Raw genomic sequence first — 16,330 nt, forward strand, 5'->3', positions numbered from 1 at the left:
TACAGTAATCCCCCGCTCTATCGCGGTTCAGCAATTGCGCCCCCGCTACATCGCGGATTTATTAATACTATTACTATTACTATTACTAGGGGGCTCCGCCCCCTGCTCGCTTCACTCGCCCACACCCTCGTTTGGTTTACCGGATAAACAATTTAAAGAGATTGTTATATTCATGGGAATTGTTACATATGCATAATTTTCATTCTTACTTTAAAACTTTTGTAAAAAACAATATTTGTCCTTTATTTTCTGCCCCATGCGTGGTTAAATCTCTTTCTTGCTTCACTTATAACGCTGCTCGCGTTGTGAAGGGGGGGGTCTGAATACACGCTAAAGAGATGCGATCGGTTCAGCTGGTGTCTGCCTGCTGCTGCTGGACAGCTATGTGTTGTGCGTGTCGCACTTTGCTTCAATCACTTAAAACCTTGTACAGCAGCTGTTCTTTTTCCACTTCGCGTCTCTGCCGCTCTCTTTGTGAAGGGGGGCAGCTGAACCAGGCTAAGCAGAAGTGGACAGATCAGCTACTAGCTTTGTGCTGCTTCTGCCAAGATGCATGCCTTTTCTGTTTGCTCTGCGCGTTCTGAAGGAAGGGGGGTGTGACGGCTGAGCACACGCTAAGGATAAGTGCTGGGATCTGATCAAGATCGCTTCGCTCAAACCCTCCCTCCCTCTTACCCGAGGCGCGCTATGCTCCTGCCACTTCGCCTTCTCAAAGGGTTTGGGTTTTAAGGGGTGTTTGGGGGATTTTGGGAGGGTTAGCTGAATGCACGGTAAGGAGAAGTGGACTTTGTGCTGGCTCAGTGCTGCTTGTTTTTCAGCTTGTCACGTGTCAATCATTTAAAAGCCTATACAGCAGCTCTTATCCGTTCTCACTGCCTTGTCTTGCGTGAAGTTAAAATGTTTTATAACAGATAGATGTTACTCATATCCTTAGAATGACATCCACATACCATATGTGTTTACAAAGTGTGTTTTAATAAGTTTACATGTGTTTAAAGTGTGTGGGATGGCTATTTTAAGGCTCAAACTATAAAAAAAATTGGTCTTTCTATACAGTGTTGCGGATTTTCACCTATCGCAGGTGGTTCTGGAACGTAACTTCGCGATAGGCGGGGGATTACTTTACTGTTTCCCACCTTCATATCACCATTAAGTTTATAATACCAAATAAGTATTTAAAAAACAAACAAACAGAAAAGAAGAGAAAAAAAAAACACATCTCAGATTAACCAAGGGAGCCAAGCCACAATTAAACAAAATGAAGCATAATTTTTTTCTATAGCTGATGTAGATGATGTTTTTCAAAATGTCATAAGATGGGAATAGGATGGTGCTTTTAACTGAGTAAAAGTAAATTGGTAACTTTTGGGTTTTTTTGGTAGACATTTATTCAAATTCACTGTATAATGAGGCACTACTAATTTTAGGCTTTTATGTTAATGGAGAGTTGAGATTTTTTAGGAGTTTTTAGCTTTGAATAACTCAACTTTAAATCAGCTTTGTAACATAACCGAACATCCTAATTTGGTGATGTCTTTTAATAAGGAGTTCTGCTTCAATCACCAACACCACCAAGGGCTGTATGTGCACATTCAATAAAATCAGCTGTTCAAGTGATGGTGGTAAAAAAGTGGTAAAAAATAAAAATATTAAATACAGAAAGGTACTTAGTTATATAGTACTTCTGAAACATCTGATTAACCAACAACACTATAACTGGGGCCCTTTAAATTAGAAGCCAAGTAACACAGCCAGTCCTGAATACAGAGCAAGTGAGCAGCAGGCAAACACAATGGCTCATAGGAAAGCAAGACAATGTCCAGCATATTGAATACAAGCAGGACAACAAGATAGGACTGCATGCCAACAAACAAGACGATGTACTGACTACAAAATGGGCAGCCACATCAAAACAGGAAGGGACGGAGGATCAGGAGAATGAATGAAGTAAATAGGGCAAAAAGAAGGTCAAAATCATGATTGAAAAGAAACATTTTGAAAAAAGCCAATTTGCAAAAACTTAAATCAAACTCAAAAGGCAGATCTTGTGTCAGGAAACCCATCTCTCTATTATAAAAAAAAAATCCTGGAGAGAAACAGTAGGGATATGAGACGTGATCTTCACGTTAAGATCACGGAAGCCACTTAAAAGACTCACGAGACGAAAGAGAATGGCCATGGAGTGTCTCGTGGAGACCTTAAACATGAGACTTTGTGCCAAGAGATTGACCCAGGACCGTCTCGCTATGATGCAGAACATGAGATTATTGCAAAACACACCCTACTTACAATCGACATCAAATAAGCAGCAAAACACTCAGTCGTGTAAACTAAGGTTTTCTGCACACACAGATCCAGGGTGTCAGCGCATATAAAGCGTATAAGGACAATACGTTATAAATGAAACATCGATGACTAAGAGAGAAGCGCGGAGAAAAGAGACTCAAAAGCGTTGGAGAGAAAAAAGAGCAAATAAGAAAAAATAATCTAGGTACAAATTCAGAAAACAAGGAAAGTAATTATCAGCCCAGAACAAGTGAGTTGAAACAAAGCACGTCCTATCGGGCTCAAAATTAAAAGACAGAGTAAAAGACAAAGTAGAACTTCATAAAGACGTTCACAAACGTTGGCGCTATACACATACAGAGCAGGTAAGAGATTATGAAAGCAGTGGAATTCGAAAAGCTGAAAAAAATAAACGCTGGTGTGATACACATGTGGAGAAAGTTAAAGAATATGAAAGTAGGAAAATCAGAAAGTATAAAAAAAGAAAGTAAAGATCGCAGTAGCGCAAACAAACAGAAATTATTACTCGAAAAAGGGAAAATAATCACCAAGGACCAGGTGTCATTGAGCAAAAAGCAGGACAAAGCGAGGTCAGAAATAAAAGACAGAGTAGAAAACAAAGTAAAACATCATAAAGAGGATAAAAAACAAGGGGGCCACTAACATGCATAGCAGGTTAGAGATAATGAAAACTGGAATTCGAAAGACTCAAAAAAAACCCAAAAACATAGGCGCAAAACTCGTGCAGAGCAAGATACAGAATATGAAAGCAGCAAAAAACAACAGTGTCAAAACAAAGAAAGTAAATATTGCATTAGTGCAAACAAAGAGAAACTGTTATTTGGAGAAATAACGAAATGGCGAATAGAGCTCGAATATATGGACATAGGTGATATGTCAGAAGTATATAAATATTGTAAGGCTTTGAAGTTTAAGTCACAGAATTTAAAAAATGGGGATTACCCTCACATGCATTTATTGGTTACTTTGAAAAAAAAAATGATTAACTACTGATGATGTAGATCGTTTTGTCTGTGCTGAAATTCCAAACAGAGAAAGCTATCCTGAATCATTAAACACTTGTCTCACTGACCTCATTAAAAAAATTCAGCACATTGGGACTCGAAAGATTCCACAAATTGTTTTTACAGAAGTTCTGAAATAAAAGTGAAACTTATGAGATAGCAGCAATTCAAAGAAAAAAAAAATCTTAAAAGTGTGTATCCGGAAAACCAAACATGGGGGTTGTCGAGTGAAGCGAGTAGGGGGTGAAGCCCCCTAGTAATCCAAATTGTCAAAAGTAAATTCACTATATTTGGTACAATCTCGTATACTGAATGACTGTTTCGGGGACCTTTATGCCAGTGTGCTAGATGACTTCATGAGCAATGATACCCTAGTGCATCATGGTATGGAATTCCATGGTAACAGCGCAAAATCGTGATGCCGGTTGTCAAAACAAGGTGATGTAAAAAAAAAAAAAGGTAAAAAATAATGAATAATAATTAATGTTTAATTAAAAATCTGATCTTTTGGCTGACAAAACCACCAAAACAACACCAAAATTAGGTTTATAACTTTAAGGAAGCCTGAGTAAAATTTAAAAGGAACACCAATCAAAACAAAGGATTGTCAAATAGTTGAAACCAGGACACATTCAAGCATTACTTTTACATCCTCAGATGTATGTTTTATTGCTGAGTACTACTTGCTAAACTTAGATCACCAATGCGTTCACTGTAAAGCCGTATTTTTTAATAGTGAAAACAAAAGAATGTGTTACCCTAATTCAGCTTGCCCTATTGGAAGCACCAGAAGCAATATAATACATTATAACTCCAGGAAGTGAAAGGCATGACTATTTTTAATGCATAAGTAGTAATAACAGATCCTTATCTTTTACATCAATAACAGTCTCTATTGATAATCCCCCAGAACATGTTGCATTTGTGTTCAGAATTTATAATTAAGTTTATCATTCTGTTGGTGGACTATGCACATGTGAAGGCCAAGCTCCAGCCTATGCCAGCCTTTACATAATTGATCCTGATGAGCACAGAAGGAAACACTTTCAAGGTCCGAAAATAAAGACGTCTGACCTCGTGCATAAAAACTTCATTCTTTGATGGAGTCAAAAAGCCTGTGTACACAAGCCTTAAAAACGTAAAGCAATGTGAAGTTGAAGGAAAACAAAACGCACAAATAGACAGAAGACAGATTCAGGAAGTTAAAATGTACTCCTTAAATGATTTGGTGCAAGACCAAAGACATTGAGATGTAGCTACCGTGTTCACTGTGAGCCACCAGCAGAGAGAGATTTGATGATTTACTCGAAAGAAGAAAGACCGAGACAACTATCAATTTTAAGCCCCCATGTCAAACCAGTGGCGAGTCATTTATTGTTTCCACTCTATGAGTATGGACGGAGGCCTACTCTTAAAAGAATAGATGGTAAAACCTTAACAACGCTTCTGTTTTATTCTCTTTGTTTTAGCCGTCAGATGACACTTTAGCCTTATTCACAGTTCAGGGAAACTTTTTCAGCAATACTTTGTTGACTTAAAAGAAGAAGGGAATACACTTAATTGGATAAGACAAAATCAGAAGCAACTTCATGCTGAAAAATCCAGAAGCCTTATTGACTATATTAACCATAACACATGCACTTCAGAACAGATCATCCACCTGATGCTAAGCATGTTTGGGCCCAGCCAGCCAGTATTTGGATGGGAGACCAACCAGGAAAAGGTTGGGTTGCTGCTGGAAGAAGTGTTGGCAAGGCCAGCAGGGGGTGCTTCCTGCAGGGTCTGAATGTCAATCTCAATGCCCCATACAGTGCTGTAATAATGGCACCATCCTTCGGATGAGATGTAAAACCAACGTCCTGACCCTCTGTGGGCATTAAAGATCCCTGGGCATCCTTCATAAAGAGCAGGGTATATCCTGATGTCCTGGCTATATTGTCTTCCATAGCCTAATCATAATTGTCTCTGATTGGCTAACTGTCTCTCACTCCATTACCACTTAACAGCTAATGTGTGGTGAGCATACTCACACAAAAATGGCTGCCATTGCATCATCCATGTGGATGCTATACATCAGTGGCTGCCCACTCACTATCTAAAGTGTTTTGAGTAGTGAGAAAAGCGCCATTTAAATATAAAGAATTATTATTATTTATTATTTTATCTGAATGCAAGTATGACAAGAGAGACATGCAAGCCAACAAACAACCACTAGTTATGAAAGTTACTTCACCAATGTGAGGCTGCAACATTTCATGATGAAACAAAAGAATGTGTTACCAGACTGGAAAAGTTCAGCTTGGTCTGCACAGTATGAACTATCTTCTCTGTTTTGTCCAAGTTGTCTTTAGCTCAGATGGAGTTTAATAAAAGATAAGCTTTTAATAAAAGATTCATCTCTGGCTGGAGTTTGCATGTTTTCCCTGTGTTTGTGTAGCGAAGTGTAAAATGTTATTTATAATTTTGTTTTTTTTTTGTTATGAGCTTCCCCAAAAAGTGTGGATGCCTGTAAATAGTTAATAGCATACTAACAATTATAATTTGTTGTAGTATGGGCGTTAATTAGCGTCACACCTCACAACCTGCATGCACCACGTTTTTTGGCTCTAACGCCAGAAGCGCGGTGGCTGCTGTAGGGTAGGTTGTGGTTTCGGTTCTCCCTAAGTTTTTCATGATTTTTATTTCATTTGATTAATAAAGTATCTATCTATCTATCTATCTATCTATCTATCTATCTATCTATCTATCTATCTATCTATCTATCTATCTATTTTGTATTAATAATTTGTAATCGATTTAATTTATTATTTAATAGGCATAGGGGAGAAGACATTTATGTGATACCCTGTCCATTTTTCTCCTTTTGTTTTGAAAACAGTTTCTTGAAGAGGAAATTAAAAGTTTTAACCATACGTGCTTACGTGATGATCATTTACACAACACAGAGAAAGGTGGATTGAGTCGGTTACATCTGCATGGGTTTCCTTTTGGTGCTACAGTTTCCTCTCACAGACATGCAGGTTATGTGAACTGGCATTTCCAAATTGGCCCTAGAGTGTGTGGGTGGCATGTGTCTGTGTGTGTCCACCCTATAATGGATTAGTGTGTTCTCCAAGGATTATTCCAGCCATGCTCCCAACGCTTGTGGGATAGGCTCCAGCTTCCCCACAACCCTGCTCTGGAAAAGAGGGTTGGAAAATGGATGGAGGCATGAATGACTGTCAAGAGCCAAAGGACATCTGTTTTGTTTTTTGTTTTTTTTTAATTTAGCCGTTCACGTCCACATAAATGAAAGTTTGGCGATGGTGTCAAAAATTCCCTGTTGAGTTAAGCTCTGTGATGTTCAAATTGTTGAGAAAAGTTGAACATGGCATAGTGTCTGAATGTGTTTCTGTGAAAAATCTAAATTGATTTTTATGTCTTATAATTTCAATTTTCAATGTAAAATTATGCATTTTTGTGTCGCGCTCCTGGATGTGTTAAAGCCAGCAAAGAACATGTTAAAAGAAGCAGTTTTGCCTTGAGTGTTGAGCCCTATGTACAATGATAACTTCTGATTCAATTGACCTATCTTCTTCAAACAAGTTGCATTATGTTGTTTGCCTTGCACAGGCTCCAGGCCTTTTAATTCTGGTCTAGTTTGATCAGTACTGTGGTAGAGTGATATTTTGTTTGTAAGTTGATAAATATTCTAAATGTCTTTATTTGTTAGTCAGACAAACCAAATGTAATATTAAGTACGTATTTCAGACAGGCATGTTTTATTTCATTGATGAGAACAACAGTGCTCTGATATCTGACCAACCACCAAGGACTGACTCAGGATGTGAAATTTATTGCAAGGTTCGAGGTACGGGGTGCCTCAAACTGCTTTGGCAAGGAATTCTGTGCAGGACATTCTTATAAACTAACCCCTGCAGGAAGGCCATAAAGCTACATAGCTGGTAGGCTTTGGCTAAACAAATGGTATCCACTGCTTGAGGGCAGGTGTGAAAGGACAGTGTGTGCACCCATTTGTCTGAAGTGTTGGGATTGGTTTTGAATCAGTGGCCATTCTGTACCACAACACTCTATTGGCCTAAGGTTTTGGACAGAGAAAGTATAAAGTTGGTTCCTTTACTCCTCCCTCTCTCTCTCTCTCTCTCTTTCTCTCTCACCCCATGGCCACGAACAGAACAGAATGAGGAGCACTACTTGGCAGCCATATTGAGACTGGCACTCTGCCTGTCCTCAGAAAGCTGACTAGAAATGATGACTTGTCTGGAGACATTTGAGTAACTACAAGTCTGTGCTGCCTGAAACTACACGTCTATCATTTATCAGGCTGTATAGTTGCCAATATTCACATGTACTTTGCTTCATTATTATTTCTTTTTGAATATTATCAATAATACATTATTAAAAGTTGTAACTTAACTCTATCTAATTGCTTCAGGTTATAGATGTGGAAAGGAATGTGGGGAGAAGTTACAAAGTACAATACCTTACAAATGGCGATAAGTCTATGGGATTTGAGGCATTCTGATAAAGTCTACACAATAAAGAGTAAAAAAGGGGGAAAGTAGAGTCAAATAGAACTCTACCAAGATAAAACAAGTGCTTATCTCCATATACTTAAAAAATGGTTTGACCTACGTATGTCCAGCTTGAGACGTTTCTGACATACATAATATATTTAAATATACATGTACACACAATGAGGCATACATGTCCGCACACACACACACACACTCAAAGTAATGTATTGGTGATGATAACTGGCAGATTGTTTTTTCCCTAATAGAGAACATGCTTGATGATAATGATAAAGAGAAAGAAATGAACAGACACACCCCTGGCACTGTAAAGATCAAAGTGTCCAGTGGCATTAGGTCATTCCTGTACCAATATATCTGTTGATCTACAGTATGTAGTTTGATTGCTTCATTCAATGTCCTGTTTATTTATCTGTGCACATAATAAATATAACCTAAGTTAATCCACTTGATTGTATATTATTGTGCAGTACAATTGGTTGTATTGTATTGTAAAATCTTCCATTGAGTCAATTCCTGAGGTATCACTAAAGTGTAATTTACACTGAAGGATTATACAAAACATTCCATACTGATTTTTGTGGACCTGATTTTGAGTATTGCTCTGCTTATCCTTTGTATTAGGTTTCATTATTTCTGAAATATTGAATTTTTGGAAAATTTTAAATCGGTTTGTTTGTCTTTATTAGGTTGAGAAGCATATACTGGCACAACGCGTTGCCACACCCAGTACACAACGATCCTGGTTGGCAACCCCTCAGGCAGACTCGCGGTCTAGTCCCACCCTCCGGAAATAACCATCTGTCTGCCACAGCCAGGTGTTACGCGGGCGTCCCCGTGGCCTGGTCCAGCTGCTCAGGTCTTCAACAATGAGGATCCTTTGAACCGGATCATCACAATGCAGGTAATGTGCGTCATTTGGGACTTCATGAGCAACCACTCATTCGACACATAGCCAAACCAGCAGTACCCAAGAATTTTCCAAAGAGAGTCCAGTCTTTGTCTCAGATCACTGGATAGCATCCATGTCTCACAACCATATAATAAAACAGGAAGCACCAGGACTCTAAAGACTTGAAGTTTTGTCTGTTTGCAAAGATATTGAGTGTGCCAAACACCCCTTTCCAGCGACCTCATGACCCCGCATGCTCTCCCAATCCATCTACTGACTTCACAGGAAAGAGTCACCAGAGACATGAATGTGCTGCCGAGGTAAATAAACCTCTCGACACCAGTTCCCCTCTCCCATAAGTGATTATTTTTGTAGATCTTTAGCCTTTTGAGTGTTAGGCATAAGGCCTCTACTTGAGAGATTCAGGCCTTTTTTAAGTTATGCGGCCTAATTATAACACTATGTATGTGGTGCAAAAGTGTTTCAATGAAATTTTCAATTAAAACTGTGCTTGATCATGATATACAATTGATGCATTCCTGGCCTCTTGATAGCAGACATGGGCTCATTTGCACAAATGTAAAGAGGTTTACAGGGACAAAAGCACCACCAAGTTGGCACAGGGGTGAGAATCCAGAAAAGAGAAAGTGAGAGCTACGTGGGCATTAGGAAAGGCCCTGCACATGATAGTGTGTGAACACAGAACTCTAAAAAATATTTGAGTGGATGACTTTGCTGCCATTGGATCTTTCTTTGAATCCAGCTCCTCGACAGTGTACTGTACTTGAAATAAACACAAATCAGCAGAGTAAAACATAAATTCTCATAAACAGGTAAAGTGTAGTTTTTCTGTAATTATGTTCATAACTATTTCACTGTGATGGGATGAGCACACAATCATAATTCCCAAAAAAATTCTGTGCAGTGTGATCTAACTTCTGCTTTTACTATTTGAAAATTGCTTCACCCACTGTACTCACCCAAGTTTTATAGGCTTATAGTAAAATTAACAAAATGATGAAATGTACATTTAGTCCTAGAATAAGACAATTTTACATGAGAGTACATGGGAGAAAAATATGACTTTGAAATTTATGTTTAAAGGTTGCACCATTCATATTTAAATTTATTTCATTATTTATTATTATTATTATTATTATTATTTATTTCATATTTAAACCTTCATATTTAGGTTTCCATATGTGAACGTAGAATTCTCCTGAAACAAATTTAAGATTTGCTATAACTTTTCATTCCATTAAGAACCAAACCCAACCTAAAAACTTTTTTTTCACAAGAAAATAATACATAGTAATAAAGAAAGAAAGCTTTTCTTCATAATATTGTTTTTATAATATAAATATTTTTTGACAATAACACATTGAGGTATTTTCTTTTGTTTAGACTGAAATTTACCTGCCGTGCTATCCGTAAATACCCAGCAAAAGTCATATACATTTTTATTAATTCCAGTTTGGGTATGTTTGTTTGGATCCAGTTACATCATAATGGCCATTTAAAATGATGAACATTTAAAAAGAAAAATTACTCCAATGTTGTCATGAGCTTCTTTGTTTGTTAAAAAAAATTACCTGCTTTCTTGTTCGAGTTTTGCCTGTCCGTAACTTGATGTATCTTGCTATCAACTCATTTCTTCCTGAAATGAAATAACAAAATAGGATTTCAATTAAATCTGAAAATCACTACACTGATGTTTAACAAAATATGAATGATTTTATTATCTAATAAACAGCAAAAACAGAATTTGGAAGATTAAGTCATATGAATTTAATTTTTTTTTCTTCGACATAGGTTGTCATGATAGCATTGTGGTTGGAGGTGCTGCTTTACTGGTCTAGAGACATGGCTTCATTTTCTGGCCCAATCAATGTTTTGAATTTCTATGTTTTCTCCATAGGTTTTATCTAAGCTATTTTTTTTATTTTTTACCCTACCTTTTAATAATATTATTAAAGGCTTTCCTCAGACCTTGCTTGTATTGAGTTTGTAAGTTTTCCAAGTGTCTATGTGGATTTTCCTCCATCTCCCCAAAAACATTCAGATTGCATTCTCCCGCGGATAAGTCGTGGCTTGATTTTACCGTACAATTTCCAGTATTTTATAATGTCGGTCATATAAGTCGAATGCGGGAAACTCATGCTATTGGTCCAAGAGATTATGATATGCTAAAGCCCACCTGAGACAGTAACCACAGAGCACACTGCCTTTTTTTCTATATATTGTGCCTACGTGACCACACGGTAATACCTGAACTATTCCGAAGTGACGTTTGCACTGTTTTGTGTATTTTTGTATCTCACACCCTCATACACCTTCATTTTAAGAGCATCCCTTATTTGTGATGGAGCATTCGATCAGAAGAAAATATGAAGCTGGTTTTAAATTAAAAGTCATTGAAGTGGCGAAAGAAATTGGTAACTGCACTGCTGCAAAAAACTTCAACGTGTCTGAGAAACTGATTGGAGGAAGCAAGAATATATATAAAAAAAAAAAATTAAGTGTCGCATTTTTGAATGGGCGTACAGTATAAGTTGGGTCTGATTTTATGATCGACCTGACTTATACTCAGATATATACGGTAAGTGAATTCTAAACTGGCTGAGTGCTAGTACATGTCTGGGAGTGAGCACTGCTATTGACTGGCTCCCTGTTGGTTCCTACCTTACGCCTGATACTTCCAAGATGGAAGATAGATCACTTTACCCAGTCCAGTAAGTTTAATTATCTTATTTATGTTTCTTGTTGATATTAATATTACACTATAATGAGTAAATTACATGTTGGTGAAGTAAATAATCTCATATATATTTCTTTTTTGGTTCGTCCTGCTTCCACCTCAAAATGCAGCCGACACAGCATTTCTCAATTCCTATTTGTCCTCTTCCAAACCCCTTCCCATGCTGCCAGTGGCTCCTCTTCAAAACCGGTCCCACTCACACGCAGCCGACATGGAATTTCTCGCCAAGCTTCTGAAGTACGCTTACAAAATAAAGCAAACTCTGCATGCAGCAAAAATTTACTTCTCCAGCTAGATTCCATGCTCAGAACCATCAAACCCTTCGCTAAATCATACAAACACTTGCATGAAATCGCTCAGTCCAATCCAGCAGCATCTGTACAAATGCTTTTTGAGGAAAACCCTAGGCAGGATTTACGACAATACAATGCCCCGACATGTCACACTGATGTTGCAGCGATTTTCGTTGGAGAAGATGGCGAACCCCCTGCTGAAAGGGACATTTGCATCTATCCCAGAGGCAACTCCTGTAAACAGATTTCCACGCTCAATATGAATTGCGATCCTATGGTTTACCCACTTTTATTCCCTTACGGAAACATTGGCTGGCACAAAGATTTACAACATGTTCCCAATTAAAGAACCACCAAGCGAATAAGGCTTACTTAATGCCAGTTTTACGCGTACAGATTATCAATGAGGAATACATTTAGTATTTTGCACTCCAGTGGCAAACTATTCCAACAGTACGTCGTGGATGTGTATGTTAAAACTGAGGGTGAGTGTCTCAACTATCTCAGATTAGATCAACAAGATTTGCGCATGGAACAATACAAAGGACTGTCAGACGCACTGCAAGCAAACGCTGAAAAAAACAACGTACGTGTAGGCAAAATGATCATATTACTGTCCAGATTTCCAGGAAGTCCAAGATGCATGCAACAAAACTAGGAGGATGCCATGGCCATAGTACCTAAATTCGGACAGCCTCATTTATTTATCACTTTCACATGTAATCCTGCTTGGCTGGAAATTCTACATGCACTGTCGGATACCCAAAGACCAGAGCACAGGCCTGATATTGTAGTACGAGTCTTTTGGATTAAGCTGCAGGAATTACTTAGAGACATTCTACAACAACATCTTTTTGAGGTTGTTATTGATTATATTTACGTAATCGAATTTCAGAAGTGCAGCCTCCCTCATGCTTCCACATGCTGTTTACTCTTCACAATAATTCTAACAACCAGTCTTCAGCCACAGTCAGTTGTACGTGGCTTTTTCTAGGGTTAGATCTATCGACTTATTATCTGTCATCACCACCAAAACACCTATTCACAACTGCGTCTTTCAAGAAGTATTTATTTTTTCTTGATTTCTGAATTCCTTTCTCACTGTTTTCTGTTCCTATACTTACACACATGTATGCTATGGCGGGCTTCGGCTAGTGTATCATATTCAATACCCATTTCCTTCCACATTCTGTACATGTCAGGATACTGTAAGTTGCAGATATAAACTGGCCTAGAACGTGGGAATGTGATTTGTGAGGAGTAGGGTGGGTTCCTCTCCACTGACAGTGGGACATAATTTGGCTCTCTGTAATTTTGTAATTGATCAAGAGGTTCCAGAAAATAAAAGGTTCATTTCAATTGGATGCCTTAAACTCTGGTTTTATTCTCAGCTCGGAAGTTTTCAGTGTAAAGGCTGTATGTACGCCGCATGTTCTCTTGTTGTTAGGGTGATTGTCAACTTTAAATAGACTCACTATGAATGAATTGGGTTTTGTTTTTACTTTGGTGCATCTTAACAATGGACTGAATACAGAATATATAGGCCTGTGGTATTTTATGTGTGCATGTAGAAGGCGTGTTGAATATTGATTCTTATGGTTATATCATATTTCTGCTGCCTATGCTCTTTGCTGTACTGTACTTAGAATTCACATCAACTGGATCATAACATCCTTAATGAAGTTGCCTACTTGTGCTCATAATTGAAATATGTGGAATTTCTTTGTTTGATAGTCTTCTATCTCAAACTACTCAATCCAGAATCACTTGTTTCTGATCATAGTTATTCTTTGGTGGTTACATTCCTACCACTTACATTACCTTAGGCAATGTAACTACCCACCCTGTGTGAAACTGGCAGAGAAGAAGATTAAAATTGTGTGTAAGTTCAGTGCTGATAGCACCTTAAACTATATATTATTTTTAAATGGGATAAAAACTTCAAATGTCTTTTTTTTAACTAAGCATTTTGTCAATTTCTAAATGAGCTCTGTGACGTTTTCCTACTCTAGCTTGTCGGAGCTGTAGCTTGACCATACCATCAACAACCAAACATGACAGCAGTTTTCGCACAACACTATACTCTGTTTACCTGTGGCCTTCTGTATCAATACCAAGCATATCCAATATTAATTTTTTCCATTCTATTTCCTTGTGCTTCTTGAAATTTTTATTTTCACTTTTTTATACCTTTTTCTATTAAAACTATGACTTTCTTTGTTTCTTTTCTTTGTATTTTTGCCAATATCCAATCCTGCCCTTAGTTTGTAGTGAATATTTATATTTCCTTTACTACTTATCTCTAAATTACATTCTTTGAAATCCTTTAATCTCATTTAAATCTACATGACCAACATAAGAAAAAGACTGAGGTTCAAAAAGAGGGTGAAGGATCTTCCTGGGATGCAGTTTTCTGCTAAATTTGGTTGAGGTAAGAGTGGAAAAAATAAAAATTTTCAAAATATTTATGGATTTTATAACCTATGTTCTTCTTTAAAAAAATAAAACCTTAACTTAATGACATAATCTTTTGTTTAAAATAATGTATTTATTACATTAGTACCAGAAATAACATTTTTGAAATGAAAAGTTTAATACTTTTCAACACTTTCATTCCATACATGTACTAGGGCATTACAATTACTTACAACTGAAATACCCTTGGATCTCTGACACATATTCACTTGCCAACTGTTAAGCTTCACAGTACGTGTCACTAAGAGAAGGCTGATGTTACTACTCAGGGCTTGATGCCCATGTAATTGAACTCGGTGTACCTTGTGAACTGAAATGTGCCTTGCTCAGGGTACATGAGTGCCATAAACTATAATGTGGTTAACATCTTAAGATGGCTCTGTCCTTATTACCACTGTTACATTAATGACAGGTTAGTCTGGTCTCGGAACAGAGGGTAACAATATAAGAAAGGGTACAGCAGGCTCTTTATCTTTTAGAGACCTTTAATGTGAGAAGTGGCCTTCTTTACATTGTCTCTAACTCTGTGATGGCCAGTGTGATTTTCTACACTGTGGTGTGCTGGACTAGTAACTTCACTTCAAGAGAGGCCCACCGAATCAAGAAGCTAATTAAAAGGGCAGGCTCTGTTATAAGATGCACTCTGGACCCCCTGGAGGCAGTGGCAAAGTAGACAATTAAAGCAAAACTAAGTGCTATTATGAACAATGCTGAACATCCTCTCTATGACACACTAACTGCCAACAGACAATTACTTATCAAATATCACACTTCTGGGCTCCTTTATACCAACAGCAATACGAATGTGAATGCCAATTTCTTTTTCTGTTGAATTTACTTGCTTTATAGTCATTCTGGTGTGTGTTCAAAACAAAGTTTGTGTGTGTATATTTATTTTTTATCTATTTATTTATCTACCTATTTATGTAGTTATTTATTTAAATAGCTTCTGTAAAAAGCTACATTTCCCACTCTGAACAAATAAAGTTCTATCTATCTATCTATCTATCTATCTATCTATCTATCTATCTATCTATCTATCTATCTATCTATCTATCTATCTATCTATCCGTCCGTCCATCTGTCTGTCTGACACTTTATAACAGAAAGTTAAATTTTAAGCTAAAATTTCTTCAAAATGAGTAGTTTTCAAGATCCTATTTAATATAACTTAACATCTACAAAGAAATTAGAGAAGCATCCTTATGCAGAGTATATGATTTCTGCACCATCTTTCTGAAGTATTGAAAATGTACTATACAATGCTCAATAATTCAATTCAATAATTTTGTGAAAGTTAAGCATTACACTGCAATTTGTTTTCTCTCTATATTTAGCACTTTCGTCATAGTGGCTAAAAACTATGCACTTGCACTTTTACAGTTACTTTTGTTCTGATGTGTGCTCTGTCTAAAGTCGGACAAATCGAAACTCCATCCGTTTCACATGACTTTCACTATAATGGATAGAAAAATCCTTCTTCATCATAGTCACGTGAGGTTCCAGAGTCCAAATTCAGCCTTTACTTCTATATTTCCATCATAGCTGATTGTAATAAATTGCCACTTTTTAACTATTTGTGAAAGTAACAAAAGACATAGGAGTTCAGAGTGGCTCATCACTTTAGAAAAACAGTGTTAACATTTTACCACCAGAAGAATACATGTGTTGGACAAACCTAGATAAGAGGCTCTGACTTTTATTTTATTTATTTTTCATCTATCCATCTCCTAATCCACTTATCCAATTTGGGGTTGTAGGAGTCAATGTCTGTTTGAAAGCGGTAGGCACAAGGATGTAACCAATCATGGATGGAGAATCATTTCATTTCAGAGCACACTCAGTAACATGAAGCCAGTTTGCAGTTTTTAATAAAACCTACTTTCATGGTATATTGAAGGAAAAAAAAAACATTGAGAACATGCAAACTCCTCACAGGGAGTGCCAAGAGTTTAGATTTAAATTCAGGGTTCCAGATCTGTCAAGAAGCATTGCAGGCCACTGTGCAACTTTGCAATGGTTGTTCTCATAATAGAGCTCTGTATACTAGTGATTATGCACTGTTT

General features: G+C 37.3%; 1 protein-coding gene across 1 annotated transcript in view; it reads right to left on the reverse strand.

The window, feature by feature from the left end:
* The window catches only part of LOC120538595 (transcriptional enhancer factor TEF-3-like), a 158,075-nt gene that overhangs the window by 86,225 nt on the left and 55,520 nt on the right, over positions 1-16,330 (reverse strand). The window contains exon 2 of the mRNA XM_039767984.1: positions 10,331-10,395. Within this exon, the coding sequence (XP_039623918.1) occupies positions 10,331-10,395 (65 nt within the window). The remainder of the gene's footprint in view (positions 1-10,330; positions 10,396-16,330) is intronic.

Source organism: Polypterus senegalus, chromosome 11, assembly GCF_016835505.1.
Source record: "Polypterus senegalus isolate Bchr_013 chromosome 11, ASM1683550v1, whole genome shotgun sequence".
Classification (NCBI taxonomy): domain Eukaryota; kingdom Metazoa; phylum Chordata; class Cladistia; order Polypteriformes; family Polypteridae; genus Polypterus; species Polypterus senegalus.